The 16,547-nt window shown below is 55.4% G+C and overlaps 1 protein-coding gene across 1 annotated transcript; it reads right to left on the reverse strand.

Annotated features, from left to right (window-relative positions):
* Positions 1-3,705: 3,705 nt before the first annotated feature.
* Positions 3,706-12,655, reverse strand: LOC115603013 (olfactory receptor 14J1-like). Its single transcript, XM_030474526.1, has 2 exons — positions 12,095-12,655; positions 3,706-3,780 (listed from the first exon to the last, which is right to left on the reverse strand). Exons 1-2 carry the CDS (start codon positions 12,653-12,655, stop codon positions 3,706-3,708), a joined length of 636 nt encoding a protein of 211 aa, XP_030330386.1.
* Between the last annotated feature and the right edge of the window lie 3,892 nt (positions 12,656-16,547).

Consider the following 16,547-nt stretch of genomic DNA (forward strand, 5'->3'; position numbering starts at 1 on the left):
CAGTCTGGGTGGGTGGACAAACAGGAGGGTGAAGCACTTGTGTCAGCAGAAACAGCTCCAAGAGTTGAGGAGCCAGCAGGGACATCCCAAGCAGCAGGAGATGCAGGTGCCTGCTCCTGGGCTGTCACCTCCACAGCCGCCAGGACACCACAAGGAGCAGCATAAGGCAGGGCCCTTCTCCTGCCCCAGTACCTGCAGAGCCAACAGTGCCGTGAGTGAGGAATGTTGGGCGGCTCCCGCAGGTGTTGGCGGAAGCTCCAAGGGCAGCTCAGCATTGTGGAATGTCCAGTGTGTTTCCGCTGGCGTTGCCAGAGCCCGCCAGGACCTTTGCTGCATTTACCTGTGGCTTCCAGAGTGCCCAGGGGTCTTCCTGGTCACCACGGGCCCTGCTGCCCCCTGGAATACGTGGAGGGCTTCCGAGCTCCACCACGGCTTTTGCCTCCTTCCAGAATGCCGGACGGGCTCCTGTGGGCTTTAGCACAGTTCCAGAGCACCTGCCGCATTCTGGAATGCCTGGTGGAATTCTGCAGCCTTGTCAGAGCTCGCTGAGGCCTCTGCCTCCATCCGGAATGCTTGAGGGGCTTCTGCTGGGTTACTGCGGACTGCCAGGGCCCTCCCCATTCTGGAATGTTGGGTGTCCTTCCAAGAGTGCTCATAGAAGCACTTCCATGGGCACTGCCAGAGCCCGCCAGGGCCTTTGCCCACTTCCAGCAGCCCCAACGTACTGACGCAGCTATTGCTGGGGGCCGCCAGTGCTCCTGCCTCTGTCTAGAATGCACATCCAGGTTCCGCGGGCACACCAGGGTCCATGCTGTCTTGCAGAACGCCGGCGAGCCTGCACAGTTTGTGCCAGATCCCGCCAGGCCCTGCCGCCTTCCGCAATGCCTGGCGGGCTTCTGAAGGTGTTCCAGGGGGCTGGAGGACTGGTAAAGCCAGTGGGACCTGAGTGGGCATTCTAGAAGGTGGGAAATCCCGGGAGGGCTCTGGCAACGCCTGCAGAAGCCTGCCAGGGATTGCGGCAGGGGGCAATGGCACTGGCGGGTTCTGGTAACCCTGCAGCAGCCTTGCAGGGGCAGAGCGCAGGCCCCTGCTGGCAGCGTGAGGAGGAAGCGGGATCCAGCAGTGGCAGCATCCAGCTGGTGGCAGTCCCTGGCCCCGAGCCTGCCCAGGCCTGGGGGAGCCCTCACTCCCCGCTCTGCAGTGGCTGCCCCAGGCAGCCCTGGGCTGGCTCCAGCGCAGAGCTGCTCTCCTGGGGAGCCCCCAGCTCCTGCCAGGCCACCCTGGGGCGGCTGGGGGGTCTCTCTGCCCCCCTGTGCGATGGAGGGATGTGGGCAGGGGGAGGGAAGGGCAGCGCAAGGGACGGGACCACGCCGGGGAGTGTCACAGACCGGGTCACAAAGGGCCCCGCTGTGACCCGCCACCGAGGGCGCGAGGGGCAGGGCGTCCAGTGCAAGCTGGACCTGGAGCTGGGATAGTCCCTGTGCCAGGAGCTCTCCTGCTCTCAGGAACCTTCTCTTCAGCTCTCTTTGGACGCAGCCTGGATGTCCTCTGCTTCCTCCAGCTGCCATGGCCCTCAGTGGGCAACAGGGGCACTTGCTGGATCTGCTGCTGCATGCCTGAAGGGAAGTGGACTTGGAGCTGTGACTTGTTGTGCTTCACAGGGGAATGGTTCAGAGAAGGCATCCTTGTGGGGAGAACTGAAAGGGCTTTATTAATGACCAATGGTAATTAATCAGTGCCTGAATTAAAATAAAATGGGAATCCAATGCTGATGAAACAATAATTGAATTTTCATTCAACTGTGAATTCACAATGATTTGAAGATGATGTAAATGATAATTCAGGCGATGACTTAGCCAATGACTTTGCCTTCAGTACCTAACGGGATGCCTGTAGGAAAGCTGGAGAGGGATTCTTTTAAAGGGTGTGTAGTGATAGAACAAGGGGGAACAGCTTTAAAGTGACAGAGGGGAGGTTGAGATGTGATCTTAGGTAGAAGCTCTTCCCTGTGAGGGTGGTGGGACACTGGCACAGGGTGCCCAGAGAAGCTGCGGCTGCCCCATCCCTGGCAGTGTTCAAGGCCAGCTTGGACACAGGGGCTTGGGACAATCTGCTCTAGTGGAAGCTGTCCCTGCCCGTGGCAGGGGTTGGAGCTGGATGAGCATTTTGCAAGTGAATGAGCCCTGTGGTGCCAAGTTCCTGAACTGCATGTTCTGAGAGAATGAACAAGCCTCTCAAGAAACAGGAGGCACAAGAAACCCCCAAGTTTTTGAGGTCGCTGGAGACCCCACTGTCCATGGAGGCCCCTGTGTTTGTTTATCTTCAGAGCGGCCAAGCCCTGACCTCCAGGACCTGGTAAAGGAGATCCTTTCCCTCCTGCAGCACTCAGGGCTCTGCCTGGGGTGAGTGGGAGTGCGTGGGTGCAGCTTGGTGGTAGATTGTGTTGCTTTGCACACAAAGCTGTGGGTTTCTGGGCATTTGGCAATGCCTGTGAATTCCCCACAATTCGTCCAGTTACTTTCATAGCCCTATTCACAGTCCTCAATCACCTCAGATGTCCCAGTTCCTTGCCTGCATCCTCCAGGTTGTCCCAAGCCCCTCCAGACTGTTGCACCCTGTTGCTTTGCCTGGCCAGTGAATGCCGGGGCAATTCCAGTTCCATAGGAACCTGCTCCTTAACCTGGAGACTTCCTCAGGTGCTGACAAAAGACCTTTTCTGTTTCCCCTCCCTGATCAAGTAGTTTGTAACTGTGAGCACAATGTCCCTCTAATGACTCCTCTGATCCTCAGTGACAAAAGCCAATCCAACCTGTTCCCTCTCACATGGAGGACCTCCATAAATCCAAGCGTCCCCTTCATGCAGGGAACATCCACCCTCCTCATCTTTCGTGTTTCCATGCTACACCTCCTGGGGTTCCAGCCATCGAAGGTATTATCTGCACATTTTTCCCCTTACAGTGTTGGATCTAAGGAACAACATTTTAAATGATGCCTCCCAGAGTCCAGTGCCTTTCTTCCTGGGACAAGAACAGACCAGCACGTCCTGGGGAAAATCATTCTCTCAGCACCTTGGATGCAGCCCCTTTGGTCCCATGGACTGGTAAGGGTGGGTTTTGCAAAGTAACCCCTGGCTTGACCCCCATCCAGTGCTGGTTGTTTCCCTTTCCCATCCAGAGCCCTGCCTCAAAGCACAAAGGCCTGGGAGACCTTGCTGGTGGGAACTGAGGCAAAGAGGAGATAGGCTATCTGAGATCTACCTGCATGTACTCTCGCTTTACTTAGTAGAGGGCCTGTGTTACCTGGTTTCTTCTTTCACTGTTCCTGAAGCAGCAGCAGCTCATCTTGGTGCCCTTGAATTCCCGTTTGAGTTTGACTGAGTTTTACAATGACCCATCATTGTGCTTGGAGGATGCTGTCTCTGAAGGCCAGATGGACCCAGGCACACAGTTAAAATGCTTTCGCTGTTCCTTGGTTGAATCATCAGGGGAGCAAGTGAAGACCGTGCAGTGATGTACTTTGTGTTCACTCAATGCCTGCAGGTAATGGGTGGAAGAAGGGATAGACCTTGCTTCACTGATAGCAACTGATGGCTGGTGCCTCTGAGTGCTACAAGAATATTCCCAAAGACACTGTCTTGTCTCTATATCAGCCTGCATGTATCTTTGACCTGTCTTTATTACCTGAATGTAACTTTGACGACAACTTTCACCCAAATTTCACCAGAGGTTTGCATCTGGACACCTCACTCCTGGCCCCCTTCACTGTTAATGACCATGAGAGCTGAGACAAGGAGCTCACATGTAGGTGCCTTTTTAATGAAGACCTGAGCAGAGGCAGGAGGAATCCCACCTCCTGTGGGTTTGTGGTGAGCCTGGGAGGGAGCTGAGTCCCCTTCCAGCCCCAGGGCTGCAGTCCCAGGAGGAGATGCCTCAACTAACCAGGCTGAATCCCTTCCTTCAGCAGGGGTAAAGGAGATCCCTGCCTGTCCTGATCTGCCTGTCCTGTCTAATGATGGGACAAGAAACAGATTGCCCACAGAAATGGTTGTGTCACCATCCCTGGATGTATTTAAAAGACATGTAGATGTGGCAGTTGTGGACATGGCTTAGTGGTGGACTTGACAGTGTTTGGTTAATGGATGGGCATAATGTTCTCAAGGGTCTTTTCCATTCTAAATGATTCTACAGTTCTAAGAAAAGCTGATGTTCAGAGCAAACTCTGTCTCTCAGCAGAGAAATGACTCTGCAGAAAGTAGTGTGTCTCCCAGCTGAGGGAGGGAGGGAACATCAGTGCTTGCTTCAGGCTGTTTCCTATGCTGTTCCCCTGGAGCCCCAGGGAGCCCTGGAGGGAGCCCAGAGGGGCAGAGGCAGTGCCACCTTGGGCTGGGCCTCTGCTGCTGAGCTGGGCCGGGCTCCTGGGATGCAGAGAGATGCTGGCAAGCGGGCAGTGCTGCAGAGAGACAGCTCTGGGCAGGAGCAGGGCTGGGGCACTGCCTGCAGGCACCGAGGGCAGACCTGCGAGCCTCAGAGAGCTTAAAGGCACTTGGCAGGGGAGGATGCTGAGAGCTGCCTGCAGGAGAAACCTTCCCAGCCCTGTGTGTGGTAAGGCTCTGGGTGCAGGGCAATGCAGCTGCAGTTCCTGGAGGGATCTCCTCAAGCTGCTGCCTGGGACAGTGCATGGGATCTGTCAGGAGGACTCTCTTAGTTTCTGTGTGTAGATAAGGAGGAGGATGTGCTGCAGGGCAGGGCTTCCCTCTGTACCATCCAAGGGACAGGGCATGAGAGCTGTCTTCTCCCAGGGATGGCTGCGGAGGTGCATATGGGTGTGCAGGCAAGGACTGTTCAAGAAGCACAGCAAGGCTGTGAAGGGCTCACGGAAAGGGAAGGATCCTGTTCTATCAGTCTTCTGCTCTGTATTTTCCGGGTGGGCAATAGGACATAGAAATGGGACATTAATTTCTATGTCCCATTCTCTTCAATTCAGGAGAAGGCACTGAAATTCCAAGTCTATTATAATAGTTACTGTTAGAGGTCAATAAACCAGGGAGCATCAGAAATCAGCACATGATGTGTCACAGACAGTGTCAGTGTCACTTTTCCAGCCTCATCAGGGTTGCTGAGGTTCCCATCAGAGCCTGCACAGGCAGAGATGCCCCTGGGCAGAGCCCTGCTGCCAGGAGGGGTGTGCAGGGCAGAGCTGAGCACACAGCCCATGGGATGGGCTCTGGCAGCACTGAGAGGGAGCAGAGCTGGGCACAGAGCAGCAGCTCCTGGCAGGGACAGCTCCAGGCAGCAGAGCCATGGGCAGGGAGTGGGGGGAAAGTGCAGCCCAGGCCTGGGGAGGGTGCGTTCAGGCAGCTCTCTTGGTGTCTGGCCCTGGAGGTGGCTGCTGGCCATGCTCTGCTGGGCAAGGAGCTGACTGTCTCTCTAGAACATCTCCTCTGCAGTTCCCTGCCTGTCTGCTCTGCCTGTCCTGCTGGGCTTGCGACCTGCCCCCAGACAGGCACAGCTCTCCTGTAGGGTCCTTGCGAGCGCGGAGCCTTCCCATGGGGGCCAGCACTCTGCGCTCAGTCCTTTGCTTCTGCTGCCAAGGGCTGTGTCCTGCTCTGTGTATCACAGCTGCACCTTGGGCTGGGAGAGAGAAGTTCTGCCCTTTGAACCAGCAGGGCTCCCTGGCTGGCACCAGAGTCCAGTTGTTCTTTATCTCCTTCTTTGTCTTTTCTCTGTTTTTCATTTCAGAGTTATCTGTGTGTGCAGTAATACTTGGGGCATCACAGGGGCAAGAGCAGGGCAGCTGGGAACCAGACTGATGGACTCTGCAGCACTCCAGGCTATGCGCTAAACCAGAGGCTGCTGAGCCCTTTTATCTGTCCTGTTCTAATACTGACAGGACGTTTAGTCACAAAAACTAGGATGTCTACACCTCAAAATAGCACTTGTCAGGTGAGAAACTTTTGAGAAAATCCTGATAAAGTCACACTGAGTCTCTGCTCTGCAGCCACAATCTTCATAGCTGTGAGTGCAGACACTGAACCTCTGTTACATCTGACATCCCTCGTGGATATTGAATCTTTCACAGAGGTTCATGAACCCCCTGCAGTGGCGCAGAGCTGAGTCCTTGGGAGCCACAGTGCTCCTCCCAGCACACTCAGGCACCAGCACCAGAAACAAGAAAATGCATTTGAACTTGAGGGGGTGATGATGGAAATCTCATGAGAAACTGACTGGTTTTATCCTTAGAAGTCTCCCCTAACCTGTCACTGCCTTTTTCTCCTAGGACAGTGCCGTGTGCACACAGGCAGCAGATGTCCAATGGCAGCTCCATCACCCACTTCCTCCTCCTGCCATTCGCAGACACACGGGAGCTGCAGCTCTGGCACTTCTGGCTCTTCCTGGGCATCTCCCTGGCTGCGCTCCTGGGCAACGGCCTCATCATCACCAGCACAGCCTGCGACCAGCACCTCCACACCCCCATGTACTTCTTCCTGCTCAACCTCTCCCTCCTGGACCTGGGCTGCATCTCCACCACTGTCCCCAAATCCATGGCCAATTCCCTCTGGGACACGAGGGACATCTCCTACTCAGGTTGTGCTGCACACGTCTTCTTTTTATTCTTCTTGCTTGAATCAGAGTTTACCATTCTCACTGTCATGTCCTACGACCGCTACGTGGCCATCTGCAAGCCCCTGCACTACGGGACCCTCCTGGGCAGCAGAGCTTGTGTCCACATGGCAGCAGCTGCCTGGGGCACTGGGTTTCTCACTGCTCTGCTGCACACAGCCAATACATTTTCACTACCCCTCTGCCGAGGCAATGCTGTGGAGCAGTTCTTCTGTGAAATCCCCCAGATCCTCAAGCTCTCCTGCTCACATTCCTACCTCAGGGAACTTGGACTTCTTGTGGTTATTTCCTGTTTAGCACTTGGCTGTTTTGTTTTCATTGTGGGTTCCTATGTGCAGATCTTCAGGGCCGTGCTGAGGATCCCCTCTGAGCAGGGACACCACAAAGCCTTTTCCATCTCCAGTAAAGACAGGCTGAGAGAGCTGATTATGTTCAGCCTGGACAAGAGAAGGCTCCAGGGAGAGCCTACTAAGCCCATACCTAAACAGGGCCTTCAAGAAATCTGGAGAGGGGCTTTCTGCAATTATGTGCAGAGACAGGACAAGGGGAATGGCTTTAAGCTGAAAAAAGGGAGATTTAGCTTAGATGTTACGAAGAAGTTCTTCCCTGTGAGGGTGGTGGGACACTGGCACAGGGTGCCCAGAGAAGCTGTGGCTGCCCCATCCCTGGCAGTGTTCAAGGCCAGGTTGGACACAAGGTCTTGGAGCAACCTGCTCTAGTGGAAGGTGTCCCTGCCCATGGCAGGGGGTTGGAACTGGATGAGCTCTAAGGTCCCTTCCACCCCAAATCAGTCTGGGATTCCACGATTCTCTGATGTGTGAATGTCGGTCACTCTCTACTTCTTATAGGTGACCTGATGCCCTGTTCATTGCCCAGGTTGAGCTGTGGCCCCTCGCATGCTCCGCCTCTGGATGAAAGGCACTGAGGAAGAGCAGCCCGTGAGGGACCTCTCCGAACCGTCTGGGCAGAGGCTGGTCCCCCTGCAGCGACTCCCAGAGCACCCCTGGGTGCCCAGTGGCCATGGGAACGATGCTGCCGCCATCACAAAGCCGTGGGGGTCGCTGTGGAGACGCCCATTGTGATGGGGGCCCCCACGGTGAGTGTGGGCTATTTAAGGAGCGAGAGCCCTGCAGGAACCAGTGCAGAGGAGACCCCTCCCTGGGGAGGCTGCATCTCCCCTGGCTGCCCTGCGCATCCAGGTACGTGTTCTTTGACTTTTCAATCCTACTTCAGTGTTTGCTTGAAACACATTGTGGGTGCGTGCTCTAAAGGGAGGAGAAGCTGTCAGGAGATGTGCTGGTGCCATCCCAGCTGGAGGAGCAGGGGAGAGGTGAGGAGGAGGCCCTGGGCTTGTTCATGTGCTTGGAGCTCAGCTCTGGCTGCAGAGGTGCTGGGGGCGAAGCAGGAGCCTTGTGTGTGCAGGAGCTGCTGGTGTGAGAGGTGCTGAGAAGGTGTGAGGGCAGGAGCAGCCCCTGGGCAGTGCAGCTGCTGGTGCTGTCCCTGGGAGCTCAGCACAAGGGGACCTGCCTGGCTCCAGCAATGCGCGCAGAAGCCCACCGGGCATTGCGGAAGGTGGGAAGGAGCTGGTGGGCTCTGGCCACCCCTGCGCAATCCTGACTGCGGCAATGCCCGCGGGAGCCCCTGTGCTCCCACAGCAACAGTGCCAGGACAGGAGCTGTTGCTGGGCCTCCCCTGCCCTTGGCAAGCACTGCCCCAGCCCCAGCAACACTCGGGAGCTGCGCTTCCTCAGCCAAATAATGCTGCTTCCAGCTCCGTGCCCATCCAAAGAGCCGAGCTCCAAGAGTGCAAACGTCCAGCCCCTGCTGCCACAGCAAAGGGGCCAGGACAGGGTCAGTGTTTAAAGCCAGCTGGGAACTCAGCACCAGCAGCTGCTCGCTCAGCACCCGGGTGGGATGGGGAGGAGAATGGGAACAATGTAAAACCTGCAGATGGAGATGAGAACAGGTCAGGAACTGAAATCAAGCACAATATTGTAATAGTAATAATAATACCAACAACAACAATAATAATAGGTCCCCCCCAGATCTCCACTTCTGCCCTCCCCAGTGATCTGTGGGGTGGTTTCTGGTTGCTGTAGCCCCTCTTTGAGGGCTCTGGTGGTCCCCCGAATTACTCTGATCCCCCCCCCCGGGAGTTTGGGGACCCCCCCACCAACTCCCAAATTCCCCTCATTTACTGCCATGGGCCAACACGGGGCACGAAAGAGAGACTCAGGGTGTCCTGGGACAGATGTACCTCTATTTTCGGGACATGGAGGGATGCCCCAAATCCCTGCATCCCCCTGATGAGTTTTGGGAAGATTCCTGAACCCCAGAATCCCCCCAAACCTCCAAATCCCCTCTGAACCCCCAAGTTCTCTCCCTGCAACACATCCCCACTCTGGGGGAGCATGGGGCACCAAGGAGAGACTCGGGGTGCCCTGCGATGGATGTATGCCACCATTTTGTGGAACATGGGGGGGTCTCCCAAATTACTGTGCCCCCTTTGGGGAATTTTGGAGACCCCCATGAACCCCAAAATCTCCCATGAACCCCCAAACACCTCTGAACCGCCAAATTCCCCCCATTTAAGGCAAAGGAACCCCCTGGGGCATCCAATGTGTCTTGGGTGCCTTGGGACTGATGTAACCTCCATTTTCAGGAGATTGAGGGTCCCCCAAATCCCTGCATTCCCCGGAGAGTCTTGGGGACCTCCCCATACCCCAAAACCTCCCCTGAACCCCCAAGTCTTCCTCTGAACCCTCAAGTTCCCCCCACTTACTGCCATGGGGAAACACGGGGCATGCGGTGAGACTCAGGGTGCTGAGAGACAAAGGTACCTCCACTGAGGGACATGGGGGGTCCCCCAAATTCCTGCCCCCGGGGAGCTTTGGGCCCTGCACACACCCCCCGCAGAGGTGTCCCCGCAGTGGCTGCGGGAGCTGCAGCACCACGAGGCCGACGTGAAGCTGCTGCAGCAGCAGCTCCGGGACCGAAGGAGCTGCGCAAGAAGCACCTCAAGAGGCTCTTGGCTCTGTACAAGTGCCTGGCAGCCAGATGGCACCCCAAAACCCGGCACCCCCGAACCCAAACCCCCACCCTCGCACCCCAAAATCCCACCGGGGAGCCCCAAATCCCCCCAAACCCAAACCCCGCTGCTCCAAAGCCACCCCAGCTCAGCGCAGCGGCCAAGACCCCACTTAAAAAGGGGTGCCCGAAAAGTGGGGTCCCCCAGCACCTGCCCTGGAGTCCCCCAAAATGCTCTGGGACCCCAAATCCATTGGGGGGACCCCAAAATTGCTTTGGGTTCAGTAGTGAATTCAAGGGGGTCAGAGGGAGTGGAGCCCCCAAAAGGGGCACCCCAGTAAAGGGGCACCCCAAAACCACACTGCCCCCCAAAGGGCATGGGAGGCACCCAAAGCAGTGGTGGTGCCCCCCAAAATCCTGGGATAAACCCAATTCTCCTTGAAGCACCACAGGAGCTGGCAAGACACCCAAATGAGGGGACCGAAGCACCTCCAAAGTGAACTGCACCCCCCTGTTACCACGGGCCCCCCGCAAATGAACCCAGGGGACCCCAAAATCCTGGAGGTGCCCCTGTCCCCAACTTCCCAGCTGAGGGTGCCCCAAAAAAGCTGCTCCCCCCACAAAGCCACCAGCCCCAAAACGCTCCTTGTTGCCCACAAACCCCCACCCCATGGGGCACCCCCAACCCCCCCCCCGTGGTATCAGGGAGCCGGGGTGGAGCCCCAGAGTAGGGGGGTCCCTCATTTGGTGTGTCCCCCCCACAAAAGAGCACCAGCCAGTAGGTCAGGTGGGGGCTGAGCAGGAGCACCTGGGGCAGGTACTGGGAGCACTGGGAGGGACTGGGAAGGACTGAGAGGGCCTGGGAGCACCTGCAGCAGGCAGTGGGAGCACTGGGAGCACTGGGAGGGACTGGGAGTTGAGCACTGCTGCAAGCAGGAAGACCTGCGGCAGGGACTGGGGGCACTGGGATATGGAAACCCCGGTGGTATCTGGGGCCATAGTGGCCTATACTGGTCTGTACTGGTGCATACTGGTCCATACTGCTCCATACGGGGATGTGTAAAATTGCAGATGTCACCAAGTCCGGTGGGAGTGTTGATCTGCTGGAGGGTGGGAAGCTCTGCAGAGGGATCTGGACAGGCTGGATCCATGGGCTGTGGCCAGTGGGATGAGGTTCAACAAGGCAAAGTGCCAGGTCCTGCACTTGGGCCACAACAACCCCCTGCAACGCTCCAGGCTTGGGGCAGAGCGGCTGGAAACTGCTCATGGGAAAGGAGCTGGGGGTGCTGATGGACGGAGCTGAACATGAGCAGCTTGTGCCCAGGCAGCCAAGAAGCCACCAGCATCCTGGCCTGTATCAGCACCAGTGTGGCAGCAGGGCCAGGGCAGTGACTGTCCCCCTGCACTGGGCACTGGTGAGGCTGCACCTCGAATCCTGTGTTCAGTTCTGGGCCCCTCCTTGCAAGAGAGACATTGAGGTGCTGGAGCGGGGCCAGAGAAGGGCAATGGAGCTGGTGCAGGGCCTGGAGCACAAGTGTGATGAGGAACGGCTGAGGGACCTGGGGGGGTTTAGTCTGGAGAAGAGAAGGCTCAGCGGGGACCTTACAGCTCTCTACAACTGCCTGACAGGAGGCTGTAGTGAGGTGGAGTCGATCTCTTCTCCCAAGGAACAAGTGACAGAACAAGAAGAAAACAGCCTCAAGCAGCACCAGGGGAGGTTTTGATGGAGATTAGGAACAATTCCTTCCCCAAAGGGTGCTCAGGCATTGGAAAAGGCTGCCCAGGGCAGTGGTGGAGTCACCATCCCTGGAAGGGTTCACAAACTGTGTCATACAGCCCGGGATGCTGCTGTCCTCCCTTGCTGCCAGGGCACACGCTGCCTCCTGTCCAGCTCCTGCTCACCCAGACCTTTGCCATGGGCTGCTCCCAGCCAGGCAGCCCCAGCATGTGCCAGTGCAGGTGAGTCCCCTGCAGGGACATCTGTGTCCCCTGCTCTCCTCCCCAGGACACCCTGAGACCTCTGCAGCCCCCCCATGCCATCCCATCTCCCCACACCAGCACAACAGCCCCAGACCTTGGCCTCCTTAAGAGCTCTTCCTGCTCCAGGCACAGAGCAGCCATCCCAGAGCTGGAGCAGCCAGAAAGCTGATTTCATTCCCCTTCATTCCTGCCATGTGAGGATGTATCACAGAGAAGAAGTTGCTGCAGGATCATTTATTTCACTTAAATGCAATGAGAGACCCCCACTGACACAAAGTCTGTGGGTCAGACAAAACGGGCAGATACTGAATTAGGAGGGGATGAAAACTGACATTTCTATGAAGACATCATCACAAATGTAAAACAAATGTAAATCAGGAAAGACAGACGTGGCCTCTCATGACCTGCACTGGGAGCCCTTTGCAGAGGAGAGCAGGCAGTGTATGGCGCTGAAACACATCCAGTCACCAGCTTCTTCACAGCACCCCTGAGCTCCTGGTTCCTCAGGCTGTAGATGAGGGGGTTCACTGCTGGAGGCACCACCGAGTACAGCACTGACACCACCAGATCCAGGAATGGGGTTGAGATGGAGGGGGGCTTCAGGTAGGCAAATGTGCCAGTGCTGATAAACAGGGAGACCACGGCCAGGTGGGGGAGGCACGTGGAAAAGGCTTTGTGGCGTCCCTGCTCAGAGGGGATCCTCAGCACGGCCCTGAAGATCTGCACATAGGAACCCACAATGAAAACAAAACAGCCAAGTGCTAAACGGAAACTAACCACAAGAAGCCCAACTTCCCTGAGGTAGGAATGTGAGCAGGAGAGCTGGAGGATCTGGGGGATTTCACAGAAGAACTGCTCCACAGCATTGCCTCCGCAGAGGGGTAGTGAAAATGTATTGGCTGTGTGCAGCAGAGCAGTGAGAAACCCAGTGCCCCAGGCAGCTGCTGCCAGGTGGACACAAGCTCTGCTGCCCAGGAGGGTCCCGTAGTGCAGGGGCTTGCAGATGGCCACATAGCGGTCGTAGGACATGGCAGTGAGAAGGAAAAACTGCTGAAATGAAGAAGAGAAAGAAAAAGACCTGTGCAGCACAACCTGTGTAGGAGATGGCCCTGGTGTCCCAGAGGGAATTGGCCATGGATGTGGGCACAGTGGTGGAGATGCAACCCAGGTCCAGGAGGGAGAGGCTGAGCAGGAAGAAGTACATGGGGGTGTGGAGGTGCTGGTCGCTGCATTTCTCATGGAAATCCCCCCTGAAATGCATTTCCTTTCTCTGGTTTGTGCTGGCTGAGTGTGGTGTGAGGAGCAGGACCTCTGCCCATGTGCTACTATGGAGTCAGCTTTGCTCTGAAGCAGTGCTTTCTCCAGCTCTGATGTTCAAAAGGGATGTCAGATGAAATCCAACTTTATTGTAAAGTTCAGTACTTGCACTCTTGAGTCGGGTGAGTCTGGGTTGCACACGAGAGGCTCAGCATGGCCTTAGAATCATTTTGACTGTGTTCTTTCTTGACTAGCGTAACACTGCTGAGGCTTCTTTCTAGGGGTATAAATCCTTCTTTGTATGTTTGAAAACCTGAAGAGTATTGAAACAGGGAGAAGTTCTCAGCTCTTTGTAGCTTAGTGCAGAGCCAGGAGAGCTGCTGTGTCCACCAGTTCTTTCCCATTTGCCCTGTGCTTACACTTGCACTGCCTGTAAGATGCCTTCACATACAGACTGATCTTAAGAACCCCCACAAACATCTGTCCTGTGCTGAGAGCAGGGGAGCACGGTTTCAAAGAGCAGATCACGGAGCACTCATGGGGAGAAGCAAAGGACTGTGCCCAGCAGAGCATGGCCAGCAGCCACCTCCAGTGCCAGACACCAAGAGAGCTGCCTGAACGCACCCTCCCCAGGCCTGGGCTGCACTTTCCCCCCACTCCCTGCCCATGGCTCTGCTGCCTGGAGCTGTCCCTGCCAGCAGCTGCTGCTCTGTGCCCAGCTCTGCTCCCTGCCAGTGCTCCCAGAGCCCGTGCCATGGGCTGTGTGCTCAGCTCTGCCCTGCACACCCCTCCCGGCAGCAGGGCTCTGCCCAGGGGCATCTCTGCCTGTGCAGGGGCTCAGGAGCAGCTCAGACAAGTCCTCACAAGACTCTCGGTGCCTTCTCCAAAGCAGAGAAGTAAATTCCCAGCTCCCACTGCCCAACCTGCCAACCAAGAGGGAAAAACATCAAAGCTCAGGATCCTTCCCTATCAGGTAAACGCTGCCCCAGTGTCTCAGAAGGACCCTCTGCAAATGTGCTCAGAGTGATGTGGAGCTTGAGCAGCCCTGACCCACACAGCATCCTCTCAAGTGCACAAGAACACTTTTCCTTCCCTGCCAGGGGTTGTTCCTTCCCCCCCAGCTTCTCCCCCAGCGCTGTGGGGAGCTCCCGGGCAGGCTGAGTGCTGACCCTGGCAGGCAGCAGAGTCCCTGCCCCGGCACACAGCCCCTGGGGTGCAGTGACCCTCCTCGCAAGGACAGCGCTGTTTCGTGTCTTGCATGCATCAACATCAACAGTTTGCCATTTATTTCCGTATTGTGCCCATACTGTATGTTCTATAGGATAAACAGGCCTGGCTTTGTGCCATCATGTCTTTGTGTCATTCTAAAAGATAGGAGGCTGGATCTATCCAAACGAGCTGTGCTTCCGGATCTGTACCTACCTTGGCTTGTCACAGAGCAGCAGAACTCTGCACCGGCCTGGCACTGCCTTCCATCGATCCTGCCTGGCCCTACGCTACATGAAGTGGGAATGTGGGTGAAACAAGCTGCAGAGAACAGTGTTGTTTGATCTGTGCTTCTCTTGCTGACTGTTGCTTTCTTGTCCCTTCCACAAAGGAATTAGTTGGCCGCTTGATCGGCAAACAAGGAAAAATTATGAGCTTCCTGAGGCAACAATCTGGTGCCGAAGTTTATGTCTTGACACGACCTTATTTCCATGGCTCCGAAGTCTGTGGCATCGAAGGTAAGTGGAAAGTCTCTTGATTCATGGTCTAATATGTAGCTTGGGGGCCTTAATCCAGATGGGCAAAGAATTGAAACAGATTTAGTGACTTCGTGAGTCCAGTGCTTTCCAGAGCTTTCTGTTGAGTGCTGTTACAGTTGAGGTGTATGCCAGGTTGTGTGTGCCTTGGCATTTGAGCCCTCTACACTAGAGCTGAGAATGCATTTTAACATCTCCAGCTGCTGTAGTTTAACCAACACCTTTTGCAGGATGGCTTCAGGCTCGAAGGAGGAGCTCTGGGATGTGTATCAGCAACTGCAGTCTTGACTGTGAAGGATGTTAGATTAATTGTGGCAGAAAAGTATCTGCCAGTGAGCTGGAGGCTCCTGCTGTTGAAACTGGGGCCTGGCGGTCTGAGTTGTTTACGTTGGTCTCATACCAGGTTACATGGGCAATCTACTAAAACTGAAATTGTTGATGTAGTGGAGAAGGCCCTTGGTAGCTCTATTGCTTTGCATGGCAAGGGTGGGGGTGTCCTCACCATATCTGTGCTACAGACCTTCTGCAGCATTTTTGTCTTCCAGGCTTCCCACATCAAGTGGAAAAGTACTGAGACGGACTGGCATGAAGTTCAAAGAGCTGTGTCTCACCAACATCCACTCCATTCCTTCCTTATGACTGCCTGGGTAAGTCCCAGCTTACTGGCTATGGTGATGTCAGGGTGGAAGGCTGTTGTTGGTCACTGCCATTGTAGGATGCCATACCCATGTGGCTGGTTCACAGATGCCCTCAAACCCAGTTTGATTTTGTGTGGATGGCTGTTGTCCAGCTGTTGTAACTGTTACAGATCAGATCGATCTCCCTGTTGTTCCACTCCTGTTTCCATTCTGCCTGAGCTGAGAAATGTACAATCATAGAATAGTTGAGGTTGGAAAAGACCTCCCTCCACTGAGACGGCAGAGCGAAGGGTGCACACAGTCCCTCCAACATTGCTGTGCCACCCACAGGCTTCTCTCTAGGAAGCCTGGCTTTCTCCCTTTCTCCCTTCAAGTGTAGTTTAAAGCTCTTTCAGTGAGCCCTGCTGACTCCTGTGCAAAGATCCTTTTCCCCCTTTGAGAGAGGTCTACCCCATGTGCCACCAGCAGGCCTGGTGTTGTGACCAAAAAACCCCAATTCTGCAGGTGACACCGGACTTGGATCCGGGTATTTGTCTGCTGGCTCTTTCTGCTTCTTTCCTCATCTTGCCCTGCAACTGGAAGGATAGAAGAGAACACTGCTCGTGCTTTGAATCCCTTAAGCAGGCATCCCAAGGCCCTGAGCTCTTTCTGGATGACCCTTGGACTCCAGCAGAATGTTTCACCTGATTCTGGTTAATGTCACGGGGTTGCACATCAGGCTGGGTGGGCATTTGCCTACAGATCTGAAGTTTGCCTGAAGAAACAACACTTCAGTCTCGAACCCCCTCTGCTGAAGGGCCACTTGCTGTGAGGTCAAAATGCTACATGGACCCATTGCCATTACTGGGATTGTCCCTAAATCCCAAAGCAGGACTTCTCAAACTGTTTTACTTCCTTACGGTGTTTAATGACACTTCAAGGAGGTTTTCATGTCAGCGTTTCCCAGAGGGGTTTTCCTGCTTCTTTTTCTATATGGATACTTCAAAACATTTCTTTGCTGACGCTGGGCATCTAGAATCTATAGAGTAACTGCACACACAGCTGTCTCCCTTGATGTGAAAACAGGCTTTGTTCTGGAGAAGTGAATGCATGCTGGGAAATTAAAGGCATTTTGGATGGATTCCAAGCACAGGAGACCTGCAAGAGCACAGAGGTGCCTCAGAGAAGTCCTCCCACACACACCTGGATGGGTTTCCTCAAATGGCCTTTCTAGGATCCATCAATGGTGAATGGAGAAACATGGTCACCTCCTGAGGAAAGCCTTGAGAGCTTCTTAACTCTTCA

This window comes from Strigops habroptila, unplaced genomic scaffold, assembly GCF_004027225.2.
Source record: "Strigops habroptila isolate Jane unplaced genomic scaffold, bStrHab1.2.pri NW_022045601.1_ctg1, whole genome shotgun sequence".
Lineage (NCBI taxonomy): Eukaryota > Metazoa > Chordata > Aves > Psittaciformes > Psittacidae > Strigops > Strigops habroptila.

Coding starts and splice junctions, on each gene's coding strand:
- LOC115603013 (XM_030474526.1), bottom strand. CDS start 12,655: ATGTCCTACGACCGCTATGTGGCCATCTGCAAGCCCCTGCACTACGGG. Junction 3,781..12,094: donor GGGGTGCTGTGAAGAAGCTG/GTGACTGGATGT, acceptor TCCTTGTCTCAG/CTCTCATGGTCATTAACAGT.